The 18122-nt window shown below is 45.4% G+C and overlaps 1 protein-coding gene across 1 annotated transcript in view; it reads right to left on the reverse strand.

The window, feature by feature from the left end:
- Window positions 1-18122, reverse strand: part of LOC147706732 (zinc finger BED domain-containing protein 5-like) — a 117473-nt gene that overhangs the window by 9570 nt on the left and 89781 nt on the right. Inside the window, exon 4 of the mRNA XM_086925879.1 lies at window positions 12302-14354. Coding sequence (XP_086782005.1) covers window positions 12312-14150 — 1839 coding nt within the window. The 5' untranslated portion in view covers window positions 14151-14354 and the 3' untranslated portion in view covers window positions 12302-12311. The remainder of the gene's footprint in view (window positions 1-12301; window positions 14355-18122) is intronic.

The raw sequence follows: 18122 nt of genomic DNA on the forward strand, positions 1-18122 counted from the left end.
GATCAAGACGAAATTAAATCACTCAGAAAAGGAAAGAAATTAAGAAAAAACTGTGGGCCCAACTTCATGAGAGCTGTCTAACAAAAGACAGCTCCCTGTTCTGGTGCACGGTTAAAACACCCTTTTTGATTGATACCACCACTTCCTGCCATCTTGATGTGGCGGTGTCGGCTGAAGAGTGGGTAGCACACTTTTCCAAAATATTTAGTGGTCCAGTTACACAGACTTCCACCGAAGGTAGGGAGGATGGAAGTTTAAGCCAGACTTACCCAATAGATCTTGTATTTGGCCATGAGGAGGTTATTAACGCATTATCTTCCTCTAAGACTGGCAAGGCACCAGGCCCAGACGGGGTCCCCTTGGACATCTTTGCACACTGTCCAGACCTTTGGACACCTCTTATCACTCAGGTTATGTCCGCTGTTACTAATATAGGTCTAATAGACTCCAGGTCCACCTCAATTCTCCTTCCTATCTTTAAGAAAGGCGAGCGTAACAACCCAGCCTGCTACAGGCCGATCTCCCTCCTGGATTCCTTGGGCAAAGTTGCGGGTCGGTTAATCCTGGAGCGTCTCCAGGATTGGGCAACCACGAATAACATCATGACCGGCCTACAATATGGTTTCCAGGAGGGCCTTGGCACCATGGAGCAGGCTTTAAATATAGCTCTTTTGATTGGCAAGTATATAGGCGTTAAAAGGGCTAATTTATATCTAGTTTACGTCGACCTTAGCGCAGCTTTTGACTGCGTCATCCATTCAAAGCTGTGGTCCATACTCTGCGAGCTAGGGGTCGACCCCCCTCTCATCAACTTCCTCCGCGAACTCTATTCTAACGCCTCTGCTTGCGTCAGATATGGAGTGAATGGAGAATTATCACCATCTTTTGCTGTTAATAGGGGGGTTAGACAGGGCTGTGTCCTGGCTCCCTTCTTATTTAATCTGTATACAAATGGCCTAGAAGTGGCCATGCTTGAAGGGAGTCAGGACCTTCCAACTATTAAGCATTGCCCTATTCCTGCATTATTATATGCAGATGATTCTGTTATATTAGCAAGAACACTCAACCAACTCCAACTACAAATAAATAAGTACTGCGAATTTATGTCTTCCCTGGGTTTAGAAGTAAATAAAAACAAAACTTTTGTAATGCATATTGGGCCTAGGGCAAAGAAAACCAAACCAATAGTTATTGATAACGTCAGGTTGGAACGAACCAGGGAGTACCCATACTTAGGAATCTTAGTGGATGACAAGTTAAGTTGGAAGCAAGTCTTAGTCAGTAGAAAATTGCTCTTTCAGAGAGCAACTTCAGCCCTAGTTTCCTTTTCAAGGAAATTGGGTAAGCCCGCTGCAACGGAATTACTAAAAATCTATTATGCTAAATGCCATAGTGTAGCGACCTACGGTGCAAGGGTCTGGGGGTACGCACCAGTAGAAGCCCTTCAAACAGTTGAGAATGGGTTTATAAAATATCTTCTGGCTGTACCTCAAAGCGCCCCTACGTATGGTTGCCATATTGAGCTGGGAATCTATTATCTGACCAATAACATCAAGGTTCAGCCGATCCTTTTGTGGCACCGTGTTTGGACCAAAACGCAGTGCCACCTAACCCGCTCACTCTTAACAGACTGCTTGGCCCTAGATAACTGGCATAACTTTCCATGGCTCCGGTAGGTAAAAAACGATCCTTGTGATCTGGATTGTATAGTATATTTTCGGGACCCATCAACATTGATGGACATTTCCAGCAAAGCCCTGAAAAAACTTTGCCTCTCTTATCTCAGGGAACTACGATTGGCACAGGAAATAAGCAAACTTTCAAACGCTCATATTCTAACACTTCAGACTACTCTGGGGATCCAGCCATACTTAACTTTCTACTTAGGTACCTACGACAAATACTTATTGACTAAGTTTAGATTTAATACATTTTACCACCTAGTCTCATATCCAAAGCAGCAAGACTGGTCACACAACTTTATGAAATGTCCCTGCGATGGGATCTCGGACCAGTCAACAATCCATATAATACTGTTATGTAGATATTACACAATCCCACGTAAGCGCTGGATTTTGCCTGTATTGCGCGCAATGGGTTTGAGAAGCAAGACCACTGACTCATTGTCAGTGAAATTGCTCTCCCACCCTCGCAGCTCCACCATTAAGTGAGGTGTCCCTGCCCCTGCACTCTTAAATGTTGGTGATCGAGGCCCTCCTCCACCCGCAGGTTTCCCTGCGCCTCATCCCTGGTGGTCCAGTGGACCTCTGTCTCCTTTCTTTCTTTCTGCTCCTTCACTAGTTTTTTCCCCTTTCTATCTTTCAGCACCTCTGCTCTTTTGTGCCTTATTTCTGCCCATTTTCCCTTTCTCTCCCTCTGCTCCTTCACTTGTTTTCACTCGTTTTTCTACCCTTTCTATCTTTCACCTTTCTGCTCTTTTCTGCATCTCTGCTCTTTTGTGCCTTATTTCTGCTTATTTTCCCTTTTTTCTTTATCCCTTCTTTCCTCCCTTTACCTTTCCCCGCCGCTGCTGCCCCCGCGGCCCCTCCCCCCCAGCGCGACCGGCCCAATCCAGCTCCCCTCCCCGCTCCCGCCTCACATCTGCCCAGCCCTCCCCGACCCCCTACTTAATGGCGGCCACGGGCTGCGGGCACGCCGCTAGTGCACAGAGGCGCGTCAAAGGCAAGCACGTCTGCGACCCGTCCGCGACCAGCACCAGGAACCTTGGACCTCCGCCCCGCCAACGCTACGACCCAGCAGCACTCCATGCACTCAACCCAGGCTGCAACAACAACTGCAAGCTAGCATCACCAGCCGACACCCATGGACCCTTCAGCTGTCACCGCTGCCGGCACACCTGCAGCACCGCCAAGAACACGGATCCAGCACAACCCGCCCACATGAACACAACCGAACCGAAGACCCTGCAATGCATCCTCCTCAACGTCCGATCCCCCCACAAATACGCCACAGAAATCTGGGACCTCCACGACAGTACCACCCCAGACGTAGCAGTCTTCACCGAAACCTGGACCAACACCACCTCGGGACCGGACATTGCCATCGCCATCCCCCAAGGATACAAGATCTCCAGGAAGGACCGCCACACCCACCCAGGAGGAGGAATCGCCATCGTCCACAAATCCAGCCTCCGCCTGAGCACACTCCATGACGAGTCCACAGAACTGATGGAACACCTTCACTTCAAGATACTGGCCAGCCCCACCGCCGCCCTCCGAGAAACCCTCATCTACTGACCCCCTGGACCCCGCGGACCCTTCGCCAACTCCATCACGGACATTATCTCCCCGCAGGCCATCGCATCCACCAACTACACCCTGCTGGGAGACCTCAACTTCCACGTCGACAATCAACTGGACCCCAACACCACATGCCTCCTGGACAACCTCCACAACATTGGACTCCGCCAGATCGTGACCGAGCCCACGCACTCAGCAGGACACACCCTCGACCCCCTCTTCACTAGAGGAAACTCCATCACCTTCAGCCACACCACTGAACTCCCATGGACCGACCATCGTTGCGTCCACTTCACCTTCAGAACACCCACCATCCACAGACACCAGCACCTGCTTCCACAAAGAAACTGGACCAAAATCACCAATGACCAGCTCACCTTCTCACTCAACAACTCCACCCCAACCATCGCGGAAAACGACGACCCCAACACCGCAGCCCGAACCCTGCATAGATGGATCTCGGACAGCACCAACACCATAGCCCCTCCTCAAGGAAAACAACAATACCCGTGCCAAGAAAGCCAGATGGTTTACCACCGAACTTCGAGAGTCCAGGCGCACATGCCGCCGCCTCGAAAAGGCCTGGAGAAACACCAAATCCACAGAAGCCCACAACAACTTCAGAGCCGCCACCAACACCCACCATCAACTCATCAGTTAAACGAGGAAAAAAGCGATTGAAGACAGAATCTCCACCCACGCACACAACAGCAAGGATCTCTTCAGCATCATCAAGGAGTTCGCCCAACCCACCAGCGAGTCTACCGACATCCCTCCCTCACAAGACCTCCGCGACAAACTCAGCATCTTTTTCCACCACAAAATCAAGAGCATCTACGACAACTTCGACGAAGACAACCAACATACTGAACCCTCACCAACCACCCCCGACACCCGGAAACCAGCGATTGATGACTGGACAGCCCTCACCACCGAAGACACACTGAAGACAATGAAGTCAATCCACTCAGAGGCCCCCACGGACCCCTGCCCCCACCACATCTTCAACAGAGCCGCCAACACCATCGCACCCATACTCCGCCAAACCATCAACCGCTCCCTGGCGACCGCCTCGTTCCCCGACGACTGGAAACACGCTTAGGTCAACCCCCTCCTAAAGAAACCCTCAGCGGACCCCACCGACCTCAAAAACTACAGACCCATCTCCCTGCTCCCGTTCCCAGCGAAAGTCATCGAGAAAGCCATCAACAGCCAACTCGCCACATTCATTGAAGAACACAACATCCTCGACTCCTCCCAATCCGGCTTCAGAAAAAACCACAGTACGGAAACCGCCCTCCTCGCCGCAACAGACGACATCCGCACCTTACTGGACAAAGGAGAAACAGTAGCCCTCATCCTCCTCGACCTATCAGCAGCGTTCGACACAGTCTCCCACCGCACCCTAATACGCAGACTCTACGATGCAGGAATCCAGGACAAGGCCCTCGACTGGATCTGCTCCTTCCTCTCCGGCAGGACGCAACAGGTCAGACTCCCCCTTTCCTCTCGGACCCCACACCTACCACCTGCGGAGTCCCCCAGGGCTCCTCCCTCAGCCCGACGCTCTTCAACGTCTACATGGCTCCACTTGCCCCCATCGTCAGAACCTACGGACTCAACATCGTGTCATATGCAGACGACACCCAGCTCATCCTCTCCCTATCCAACGAGCCCAACACCGCCAGACGCAACTTTCGAGAAGGCATGGAAGCCGTCACCAAATGGATGAAAAACAGCTGCCTACAACTAAACACCAACAAAACAGAAGTACTCATCATGGGCCTAAACCCCGACGCCTGGAGCGACACCTGGTGGCCCACCGCCCTCGGAAACCCGCCAACCCCCACAGACCACGCACTCAACCTGGGAATCATCCTGGACTCCGAGCTCAAAATGGACCGCCAGATCAACTCTGTCTCATCTTCCTGCTTCCACACCCTCCGCCTCCTTCGTAAGACCTTCAAATGGATCCCCCTCGAACACCGAAAGACAGTCACTCACGCCCTGGTCACCAGCAGACTCGACTACGGCAACGCACTCTACGCCGGAATAAACAAAAACCTCATCCGCAAGCTACAGAACATCCAGAACGCCGCCGCAAGACTGGTCCTCAACCTGCCAAAACACTACCACATCTCCCAGCACCTGCACACACTCCACTGGCTCCCCGTCGAGGCGAGAATCACCTTTAAGATGCTCACCCACGCACCCAAGGCCCTCCACGGCAACGGACCAGCATACCTGAACAGCCGATTCAAATTCCACGCACCCCAAAGGACCCTACGATCAGCCCAGCTTTCCTACGCCGTGGTCCCCCGCACCAGAAAGACCAGATCGGGAGGCCGCTCCTTCTCCTTTCTCGCGGCCAAAGCATGGAACGCCCTTCCGCTCCACCTCAGACAGACAACATCGCTCCCCATCTTCGCAAGAAACCTCAAAACCTGGCTCTTCGACAGACCCCCTCCTTGATGGAATGGAACCTGCAACCCCCCCCCCCCCCCCCCCAACCCTAGCGCCTTGAGACACTTACGGGTGAGTAGTCGCGCTTTAACAAACTCCTGATTGATTGAGAACGGGTTGGCCCGCTTACTTGGCACTACAGTCCTTGGACTCTGTATATAATGCAAAATGTGTAGTTGGCTTTTTAAAACTATGTTTAAAATTCGTAGTAGTCTGAGTGGCCTAGCTACCTCCGATTAAATTAAATTATACTCTAATTGTATAGCGTTGTTCTCGGACCCCGAATACAGCGCCAATTCTGTAATGAGTATATTAGAACTACACTCAAAATTCGTCGCAGAAAATCCAAGGCCCAGTCTATTGTTTTAAGTGTACGTTATTTGTTAAACGAAGTTCTTTTTTAATCTTTAAAAAAAAATAAAAAATGTATTTAATGAATTGTGCTTTTATTAATTAAGATGTATTCAGAAATGTCGTTTTTTAATCCGTGTATGTACTTTTTATGGTTATGCAAAATTGTAACCGAATAAAAGTTTTTTTATGACTGACTGACCTACAATGTGAATATTATATACAAGGTTTCCAGAGTTTGTACAAGTCTACCATTATCAAAAATATTCAATGTGAACAGCAGCTATATACAATGATGTGTGCTGGGAAAATGGTTTCCTTACATGTATCTTTCAGTTTTAGACCGGAGTCAGTCCTTCAGTGCAGGAATGGAAAGGAGACTTCTTCTCTTAACCTTCCGCTAAAAGGGGAGTGAGAGGAGTGGGGTTACAGCCCAATAATTCAGGTCAAGCAGTACGTGGCATTGCAGTCTCTGATCAAAACTTACATTAATCAGGCGGTCGCGAACGCTTTCAGCAGTCCAAAACAGTAGCCCTAAACGATAGGTGCTCACCACCGTTCTCAAATCTCTGAAAGAGTTAAATTAAATGAGCGGGTATTAGTGATTCCGTAACATTTGCCAGGAGTCATGTAGACGGCTGTAAACGGCAGGGGTATAATACTTACACAGGGAACGTAGCCGCAGCAGCGGTCTCCCGTCTCAAGTGCTCGCTTCTTCGTGTGCGCGAAGTGAATTCACTTCCGCGTTTCAGTTCGTAGCGTAGTCACATGGGTGACTAGAAAGTGAAAAAATTACTACTACGCTACTAGGTAGTCGAAAGAAATGCATACGAAACGGGGAGGAGATGCCACATTATTTAGAATTGCTTACTTCATGTCACATACAAGGATTCAATTCAATTATGGTGACCCAAATAAGTGGCACATTCTGGTGTAAAAAGGAAGGGAACGTGCACCTCTCACACATGAGGGTGTAGACGTTACCCGTTATTACATATCGGCGATTTCGATAATGAATAGCCAGGGAACAGTTCAATTAGCCTGTGTCTTACAGATCTAATGGTTTAAGAGGAGTCAATAAATTGAGTGGGATGCAGGCTCACATAACAAAAGGTACAGTCTAAACTGAACAAGATCAATAAATACACAGTTTAGGAACATGCACCTCTTAAGTATGAGGGTGTAGACGTTTAACAATTAGTTCACATGTGACCAACCATGAAATTGAGCATCATTGCAATGAATTCAAGGAATAGTTTGTACGGACAATTACATGTATACATTTACATTTGCCACTGCGATTAATGTCCCAATGCTGCCATCTGGGCATAGCTACTGGAGGTCTCATCGACACCGTTCGCAATTGAGTCAAATGTGGCCATCGATTTTAATTCACGGGAATTAAGGACTGTCGCCAGATTACCACCCATTCTCCCCAGAGTGATCTTTTCTATGACCAGCCATTTCAATTCCTGAACAGTGTGCCCCATTCTTTGACAGTGATCTACTAGGGGGGCTCCTGGTACAGCACAGCGTATCCTGCTACCATGCTGTAAAATCCTCTGTTTAACCTTCTGTTGAGTCTGCCCAACATATCTTTTTCCACACGGACACTGGATGATATATATAACGTTGGTCGTGTTGCAGTTAGTATATGATTTTAGGCAGAAAGTCCGGTTTTGATATACAAAGTTCTTAGTATGTAGAGTAGTGGCACATGCGATGCATGCTCCACACCTGTAGTGTCCAATAATCGGGGGAAGATTCCATAATGAAGTAATAGTGGGTTGTTCCGCCGAGTCTAGGAAAGAATGGACCACTATGTCTCGGATGTTCTTAGCTCTTTTGAAGGAGTGTAATGGTAAATCCTCCTGCTTGATGTCATCAGCAACCAGGGGCCAGTTCTTGTTAATGATTTTTTTAATCTCATTACTTCTCGTCAAGAAAGTGGTCACGCAAATCCGTTCAGGATTGGTTTTATCCAGATTTTCGGCATTGAGAAGAATGTCACGTGGGTTGTACCAAACCCGTTTGCGGGCTTTTTTCACAAGTCGTCCAGGGAACCCTCGGGCTACTAGGCGTTCCGATAGATCCTGAGATTCACACATATAGTCATCTTTTTTGGGACAATTCCTTCTGATACGTAGGAACTGTCCCACAGGCAAATTGTCTTTTAATCCCCTCGGATGATGACTTCCATATTGCAGTAATGAATTCCTTTCCATAGGTTTTCTATTTAAAGTCGTCTGTAGATGATCATTTTCAACATAGATGGTAATGTCTAGGAAAGGGATCCGATCATTACTGGACTGCATGGTGAACTGGATATGTTCATTCCGTAGATTTAATCAAGCATGAAAGTTGTTTAATTCTTCACAGTTGCCATCCCAAACGCACAGGACATCATCAATAAATCTGACCCATAACGCCAAGTTGGCATTAAATGGGTTGGTTTCTGTAAAGATGAATTGTTTCTCAAAAGAATCCATAAATATTATCACTAGATTTGGGGCAAACGTAGCCCCCATAGCAACTCCCTTTGTTTGGAAGAAGAATTCTTCTTGGAATATAAAGAAATTCTTCATCATTGCTAACTTAAGCAAATCCACGAGGAAATCAGTTGGTACTGGTACAGGAGCAGGGCGTTCGTTCAAAACTTTACGAATGACTTAGAGTGCTTCCAGCTGTGGTATGCTAGTGTATAAAGACACTATGTCGCAGGTGACCAATAATTGTCGAGTGCAGTCAAAAGGGCGCTGGTCCACTAAGTTAATAGTTTGGGTGGTATCTCCTAGGTATGCCTGTGCACCAACTGGGCTCCCCCACCTCATGTGCCATCTGCAGGGCCTCTGCCCTCAGATTACTGGTTTCAGTTTCTGGAGTGGCAAAATAAACAGTTGCTCTTAAAGGACTAGCCTGAACACTTGGAGGACAAAAATATTTGAGTGAATCTTTAAGAGAGGTGAAGCAGAATTAGACCTCACTCTAGCAATCAATGCAGAATTATTCCAAAATCCTATATTAATAAATCAATGTATGGCTTATATGTATAGGTTATAAAAAAATGAATGTAATTATCAATTATGTTTCTGCAGTACTTGAAACAATAGCGATTCAGTTGTGTGTGTTAATCCACTGTTGCACAGTATGAAGTGTCCATTTGCTTGTGTGAGTTGTTAGCAAGAGGACACGTAGTTGCAAGTGGATCAAAAAGCAGCGGGTGTAAAGAAAAATAAAAGCTACACAGTTCCAGTTTAAAAGTCCCACAGATCAGGAAAGTCAGACAGTCATGACCTTGTGACGGCCAAGGCTTCAACGCAATCAGGTATACTTTTGTTCGGATTTTAGCTGGGGTCTACCATTTTGCCCAAGCATACAGTCCTGAGGTTGGACTTGCTTATCCATTAAATCAGAGCTTGACTAGCTGTGCTCGGAAATCAGTGTGGTCTTTTGTGGAATAGCCATGGGCTTTACAGATGCTGTTATGACAACAACTACGCTCCTATGAGGGCTTCCTCCCAAGCATGAAGTGCTCTTCCTAGCCCCCGGAGACCAGGCACCCCCCACCTCTTATGATTTATCAAACTGCCATGTGCCGCAGAAGCTGAAGACTATGGACGTGGGAGCGCCTAAGTGACAAGGACATATCCCCGCCAGCCTGGGAACCAATGAAAAGCAGCTCTTTGTATTTGTTGGGCCATTCTTACCTCGGCCCCCAAGGGGACGGCTAAACCCAGAAGCAGCGTCTTGACCCGGACCCCTCCCATGCCAGGCCATCACATTCAGGCAATGGTGGACATGGGAGTATGCAGGGATACCGCTGGGGGTCCAGGGTTCTCAGACTATGGGCCATCTACATCTCAGCCCACTTGGAGCAGCAGCAGCAGCTGTGTCCTTTTTCTTGACCCCCTCCCATGCAAGGTCCTGGCCCCGAGGCTATGGGGGGTGTGGGGGGGGGGGGATCAGGAGGTCGTGAATTAAGAGAAACCTTCCTGGAGGGTGTGTGCATTTGCATAGGCCTCGCTGTGAAGCTTTTATTAAACTAAAAGGAGGTGGTGTTACATCCGAAACTGCTGACTTGAATGTGGGAAACCATCCTGTGATTCTGGGCAAGTTACTTAATCTCCAAACACCTTAAGTAACAAGCATTTGCAATGCAACAGGTATCGCATTTATGAGAGTTTGAGCTATTGACATTGCAAATAACAATACCTTTTATTTTTGCTTTAGTTTTAAAAACAAAAAAGGCATTGTCGTTTACAATGCCATTAGCTTAAACGCTGATAACTGCGAGACCTATTGCATTGCAAATGCTTGTTTTATCTTCCCAGGATTCATGCTGGATTACCACAAACTTTTCTTCTTCTGAATTTCTACTGCATGTTGGTTTCAAATAACTGAAAATGAGGTGTGCATGCACTACTTGCTGCTTTTCAATCCCCAAAATAAACTCGAGCAAGCACAAACTAAAAAAGGGTTAAATATTTTTAGGACCCTATTTTGGCATTTGAATTTTTATTTTAACAATACATAGGACTATTTCAAGATCTATTATGGGTTGTCAATGAGTAGTTTCTATGTTCAATGCCTTGAGCGCCACTGTAAAAAGATAATTCTTCTTTTGCAGAGGATATTGCTATTATATTACGCACATCTCTTCAACCAATCCTACATGAACGATCTGAGGCAGCTGTAGCTATTCATTCACAAAAGAGAAGGGGGGTCTTGATACAGATATTAGTAACTAATGCCCCCTCTCTTCCATGCCTTTTTTGTAAAAGGATAACCGAGTCATTTGTAATATTCCAACTTCACAGGTACTGCCGTTGGAGTACCAATCAGGTTTCAGAGCTCATACAGGTAAACATATACGATCACATTATTCTGAGAAGTTCTTGGAAACCAAGACTACAGATCATGCAGCTACTTATAATCTCTTGGCCTTCTTGACAGTGTATGACATTTTAAATTACAGGGAGGTATGTGGGATTGCCTTGGACTTTCCACCTAATCAGCATAAGCAGATCCATGTTCAGCATTTCTCCTTCAGAAATAATTTTGATTGCAGGATTCCACCCTTTCCCTACTTTATAAACAAGCCCTCTGGCAGTTCCCTATGGTCTGACATGCTAACCATAAGCGGAGGGCACTCAGATAATGCTGGATCTTCATGGGAACCCTCATGAGGCACATAAAATCCTTTGTCGCTTTATTGATGTAAATTCTTGGAATTCATACTACTGTGGTTTCAAATATGGTTAAGAATTTGCTCCTTTTCACCTCAAGACTCTGGCGTTGTATGTGCAGGTAGTTCTTGGAACCCACACATGTAGCCACATCTGTGGAACATAATTTAGGAGAATTTCTGATAGAGATTTATCTTTTTAATCTGGTCAGAAATTGAAAGCATAAAGTGCCTATGATGGTCACATTAGGCCAGAACCTCAATGGAGCTCGGGGCAGATACTTCAACCAGGTTTGTCCTAGTCAAATGTTACCTTCTTATTTTAAACTCCCATCCATCTAAAACCTCCATGAGCTCTGGGGGATGTAGTTTAGAGATTCACAAGGTGTCAGACAGTGGCCAAAAGTAGGTTCCAGTTCAGATCCAGTTGCCACTGGTCAGTTGCAGGAAACATTTCTTGTAAGTTGTTTTATCCTTGTATCTTGAACAGGGGGTCAGAGTCATGACCCACCTTTTGAGTCCACGTCTTTGTCCTGTGTGCATGAGAGGCTGTCCAAGACAGCAGGTTCAGTCCACTTCGGATCTTACTGCGGTCCAGAAGTGTTCGGAGGTGGGTGCCTGGAGATGACACAATTATGCGTACCAAGAGCTAGTGGGTGGGAAGGACTCCTGGGGACGCCTTCAAACAGTGGTTCCCAAACTTATTTGACTGGTTGCTCCCTTGACCTAATTGGCAGTTGGTGGCGCCTCCCCACCATGTTTTTACGGTGGGCAGGTGGGGATGTAAGCCCAACCTCAGGAGTACTTCCTGTTTTCCATAAATTAATTGGGATGCAATGATGGCATTATAATCATATTTGTAACAAATAAAAATATAACAGTTGTTTAATAAAAACTCATTAAGTGAGAAACGATACACAAGATTAATAGCCAAATAAGTTTCCATGACTTAACTTTTTTTTAACCACACAACAGTTTATAAACTTCTGTATAATAAAATATCTTTTTAATGAACAGGAAAAACAACAGAGTCCGAATTTACCTTAAAAATCTTAGTAAGGTGGAGTTTCTTGTTTTTCCTTACATAGCTCCTGAAATCTTGGAGTTATTTTTGACATCAAAACACGCATTTCTTTTTCAAGGTTAATTTCTGCACTATATTTTGACTTTATCACTGCAAATGCCGCAAAACCAGCATCACAAAGGTACGAAGTAGCAAACGGGATCAAAACACGCAAGGCTCTCTTGCTTATCATAGGGTATTCATCTCCAGTTTGGCACCAGAACTCAAGCAGTGACTGAAACTGGAACTTTACTTTCAATGTGGAGTCACATGAAACATCAATAAGCTGTTCTGCTTCCTCATTGTTGAAATGCTGAGGTATCTCAGCATTGAAGGGGTCTCTCACCCATTCGATTGGCTGCACTTCTTCCTCTGGAAAACATTTGTCAAGGTAAAAATGCAGTTGAGACAAATACAGAACAAAAACTGTCCTCAGTTCCTCCTTTAACGCCTTCTCATTGTCCTGCAGAAACTGGTCCAACGAAGGAAAACATTTATAGTCACCTTTGCTTACACTGCTTTTCCAAAGGATCACTTTCTTCTTAAAGCCTGAAACTTTGTCTGACAGTTGCAAGATGTTGGTATTATTGTCTTGCAAGGACTTGTTCAGTGCATTCAGTTTTTCAAATAGATCAGAAAGAAAAGCCATTTGTATTAGAAAGTCTGCATCAATAAATTTGTCAGCAAAACAATGTTCATCATCGTGTAGATAGGAGTATATTTCATTCCTCAGCTCATACACTGTAAGCAGGGAGTTACCAAGAGACAGCCACCAAGAACTGCTGTAGAACAAGAGGCATGAGTGGTCAGCACCCATGTCCTCACACAGTTTAGCAAAAAATTGTGCTTTTATTGGTCTTATTTTAATATAATTTACCACTTGGATGACTATTTTCAGAATACCATGCAGTTCTTCACTAAGGTTTCCTGCTACCAGTGCTTCTCTGTTTATTATACAGTGTGTCCAAACAGCATTAGGCACTGTAGATCGTATGTGAGCTTGAAGTCCTTGGTAGCATCCTGCCATCGAACGACTCCCATCTGTACAAACTCCAACACATCTCTCCCAGTCAATTTGATTCTGTTGCATAAAATCATCAACAACCGCATACAAGTCTTGACCTGTAGTCCCACCTTTGATTTTTTTACAGAACAACAAATCCTCAACAATTTTTCTTTCGTATAGAAACCTGACATAGCAAATAAGATGGGTATCTTTGTGGTGGTCTGTTGCCTCATCCAACTGGAGTGCAAAGTCTTTGCCTCTTAGATTACAGATGAGCTGATCGTTCATATCTACAGCCATATCATTTATCCTCTGGCTGATAGTATTATTAGAAAGAGGCACTTTCAGCAGCTGTTTACCCGCATTTTCCCCAAGTATGATTGTTACCATAGCAACAGCAGCAGGCAAAATCAGCTCTTCGGCAATTGTGTGGGGTTCTTTACTCTGTGCAACTTGATGGGCCACTTGATATGAAGACAAGAGGGCATTACTATTCATTTTGGCTTGTTTTGAGAAAGTGGACTTTTGTAGTTTGGCTTTTCTTAAAAAAAAATCCCTTGGCTTTCCAACCACATTTGGGTGAAGCCTTTCAAGATGCTGCTTAAGTTTACTTGGAAGCATGGATTCCACAGCCAAAACTTCTAAACAGATTACACATTGAGGACGCTCCTCATTATTAACCTGAACACATGTGAAACCATAATCCAGATGCCGGTCATCGTACTTTCTGTACTTGGCTTTTCGTTTCCCATCCTCTTTTTTGTCAGAAGAACCTGCAACTTCACTTTGCTCAGACGAACTTGGCATTCGAAATCTCTTCATTGTCAATCAGAAAGATGGAAATCAGTCCCACTCGTCTTAATTATTCAGATGGAGAAGAGAAGAATTAACAGAAATAAAAGAATTAACAGAAATATATAAGAAAGGTATTTCTATCTGTAAAGTTCCTGGTCTTCCTTTCTTTCCCTTTGCGCAAGTGTTCCCAGGTTTCTTCCGGGTCTCATCCACAGTCTCCACGGAATAAGCCTGAAGTACAAAACATCCAGGTAAGACTAGTATAAGAACTAAACGTATTCTCTTTCTAATGATCAATCTATTATTTGTTATTTTTCAATAGTAGCCTATGATGAGGGTGACCATTTTGACTTATTCTTATTGGTACCCCGCACAGAAAGAGCATTCAGTTTTTTAATGAAATCTAAGATCGTACATTTTTGCAAACAATGAAGAAAGCCAAATTGCAGCGAATATGTACAACAGACGGATTTGTAATAGCAAATATCACTTCAACAATTCCGCCACAGCACGGACATATTGGTTTTTCATCAAAATCATGGCAGTAGTTTGCCTATCGGTCCCATTCTCTGACATAACCAACTAATATCTGTTGTGCATTTTGCAATCAAGGCAAATGAAAAATGTACGAATGCATGCCATTTGCGGTTTGTGCTCATTGGGATGGTTTTGGGTCAAAGTTGTGGCATAAACGTGACCGCAATGAAAGTCAGAGCAACATTTACAGAAAAACGAGCATGTCCATTTGACAAGTCCCAGGCCCACAGAGTAAGAATAGCAATATAGAATAAAATGGTGTTGCCAAGTCATCCTGCACCCTGGGCACCACCCAATATTATGCTTGATGCTGGTGGAAACTGATTTTGACCGACCATGGGCTCTGCCTAACCAGGGCTAGTACGAAGCAGAAAGGAACACATTAGACTAACATACACTAGGGTACACTATGGTATGGTGGGGTATCCCTGCAATTGGCATGATTTACCCCATAAGCCCCAAGTATATAATAGGGCAGGGGATTAAAACTGCACAGAGGTCCCCAGGGCATGGCAGTTTAGAGGCCAGCAGCTTTTCCTGCACTTGCATGTGTGCACTGCTGCAGTCGGAGGTCAGTTTAAAACCAGTCCTTGGTGCAAGGACTGCTTTTAAAAAGTAAATTGTGCCCAAACTCTACTTTGGTGGTAGGTGCACTTAAAAAATGGGATAACTGACAATGTTTTGGCATATTAGGGACCCCCAGGGTCTCCCCTAGGTATCCCGGGGTGGGTGGTCAGTTATCTATTAGGTACATTAGAAAATGAGTTTTCATATGCCTGGGTAAAGTGAAATGTCACTCCCCACATTGTAGTAAAGTGCTGCTCAAATTCGACTTCGATGCTAGAAGCACAGTAAAAGGAGAATCTGCAATATTTCTACAGATTCAAAATCCCTAAAGTCTCCCATAGTTGCACATGTGGTGGGATTCCTGTAGATATAAGGCAAGTACTTATAAAATAGGTTTTTGTAAGTCCTGGTGCTGGAAAAATGTCCCAATCATTTTTCCCATTGCAAATCCCTTGTTACATAGGTTAACATGGTAGGAAGTCACTGGCTAATAACTCTTGATAGGAGAGGACTAGTCTGACCATTCAAAGAATTCCCAGAATGGTAGTAGTAAATCCAACAATATCATTGTCAAATTTCTCCTAAAGTGTACATACAAGAAGTTATAAGGCTTTCTTTTTATTAAGTCAAAATTAAGCCTTCCAGTGGTCTGGCCTGAATGGTCAGAGTTAAGTGGATTAGCCAGGCTGCTTTGAAGATGTGATAAAGAGCCCATGGGGTTACCAGCTCTGCTGGGAGGGCAGTGTGATTGTCCATAGGAATGCCAGGCCAGGGGGTGGAGTTGTAAACCATGCTCTTCAAAGGCAGAGGGGAAGCCTGGGTGTCAGTTACACTTTTGGCCCAGAGTCAGGGCTAGGCTTAAGGAAGGTATGTGCAGATGGTAGTGGGAGAGTCTAGGGAAATAAGCCATCTCTGGGGGTGTGTTTAGCATGTCTTGACTCTCTGCTGGAAAATCAGCCATTACGGATTTGGAAGATTTGATGCACTCTGGGACAAAATAATGCCACACTCTACAGGATGTGGTCATCGCCTTGCGGAGTTATCCTGCTCTCATTGGTCAGGAGTGACCTGCTGCTTGACCCAGATAATTTTGAATAAGTATATGAGAGGGACCGAGCCCTCCATATCTGCTGCTTGAAACTGAATGAAGCAATAAGTGCCCTGCTGAGAAGATGTTGCTGTGCATAGAATTCTACGGCCTGACCTCTGAAGACTGCACAATCTGAGACTGCAGCCAAGTGGATTATCTTGCTGGAAAAGAACTAAAGAGTGGACTCCCTGAAAGCTACAGGTTAAAAGAGCTCAACTGGAAAATCACCAACTAAATCTACACCTTGGAGACTCAGTGGATTTGTAAGGGTTTTGTACCAGTGGATTGTGGGAACTGCAGTCTTCAACTTTCAAGGACCATCATGGAGCTTCCAGACCCTTGCCGTAAGTTTGAGACACTTTAGGAACGCTTGAGGAACTTCAGGAAGAAGTTCAAGAAGTTTGGAGAACTTTGGACCAAATTTGAAAAAAGCTCCATAGAGGGACAGACTCAACCTGGCCGCCTGCCTTCAACTGCGAGACGGCCAAGCCACCCAGGTTCGTCCCGCTAAAAGCTCCATAGCTCCAACAACCAGAGATTGACCGGGACTAGAAAAAAAATCTGAAGCCGGCGAACCCTCAGCGGATCCAGCTACTTGAGGAGCATCGAGAGACCCAGCGAGAAAAAGCTCCAGAAAAGCTTCTAAGTCCGCTCGTAGAATAGTCGACCGGGAGCAACCGCGAGAGCCAAGCCGCCAGCCTTCCTTCGCATATGGGCCTGGGTTGTCCCGCTGAAGTAAACTTGAAATATTTTCTATGTCTGCTCCAGGGAAGTTCACTGGGACCTCGTCACAAGACAAGCCAGCGGACCCTCATCGAATTCTGACTGGCTGGGAGCTTCAAGGGGCAAGGTAGAAACTGAGACTGGGTCCTGCCGGGGCTGTAGCCACTCAGGGCTTCATTGTGCCTGGCCTAAAACTGACTTTCCCCCGATCTATCGCGAGCAGGTATCACAATATGGTGCTATAATCTTTGAAGTGCTATATTTTATTAAATCTTTGAAAATTCATATCTCCGGTTCCCTACATTGGATCATCATTTTTATGTCAATTTAAAGAAAAAAATATTTCCCTAGGTTATAAATTGGTGTTGGATTTTTATTATATGTGTTGTCTTTATTTACTGAAATGGTGTTTTTAAATGCTTTACATACCGGTCTTTGAAGTTAAGACGGTCTGCTCGCAGCCACGTTACCAAGGATTGAACATAGGAATAATTTTCTAAGACCTATGCTGGGTCCTATCATGTGTTAGTGGCTTCATTGCCAGTGGCAGACCTACATTTGCCCCTACCAATAACCCACCTTTGGTGCACAGCGGTGTGGATGAGGACCAGTGTTTAAAAAGTATACCTTTCAGTGAATTATTTGAAACTCTAAAAATACTCAAAATTGCCTTAGAACAAAACTTTTGAGTTTGATTTTTGGAAATTGGACTAAATAGTTTTTAATCCATTGTTTTGATTTTTCCAAATTGTTATAAGTCTGTTGTGCCTAGTTTTTTTTGTGACCCAAAACTATGGAACCATGGAGTTGGACCTGGCTAAATTGTCCCAGATGAAGATAGCTGATCTTAGGGGACAGTGTAGGCTTAGGGGGCTGCATGCTGCCAAGAAGACAAGGAAGGCAGGGTTGCTTGAGTCCCTAAAGACCTGGGCCAGGGCAGCGGAGGTGAACCAAGGGGGGGGGTGGGAGGATGTTGCCCCTCCATCCCCAAACTTCACCTAAGGGAGGGGTGAGGATGAGACCTCTTCCATTGTGACTAGTATTAGCCAGGTGAATCAAGGTAGTGGGAGTGGGGAAGGGTC

The sequence above is a fragment of the Lissotriton vulgaris genome, chromosome 6 (assembly GCF_964263255.1).
Source record: "Lissotriton vulgaris chromosome 6, aLisVul1.2, whole genome shotgun sequence".
Classification (NCBI taxonomy): domain Eukaryota; kingdom Metazoa; phylum Chordata; class Amphibia; order Caudata; family Salamandridae; genus Lissotriton; species Lissotriton vulgaris.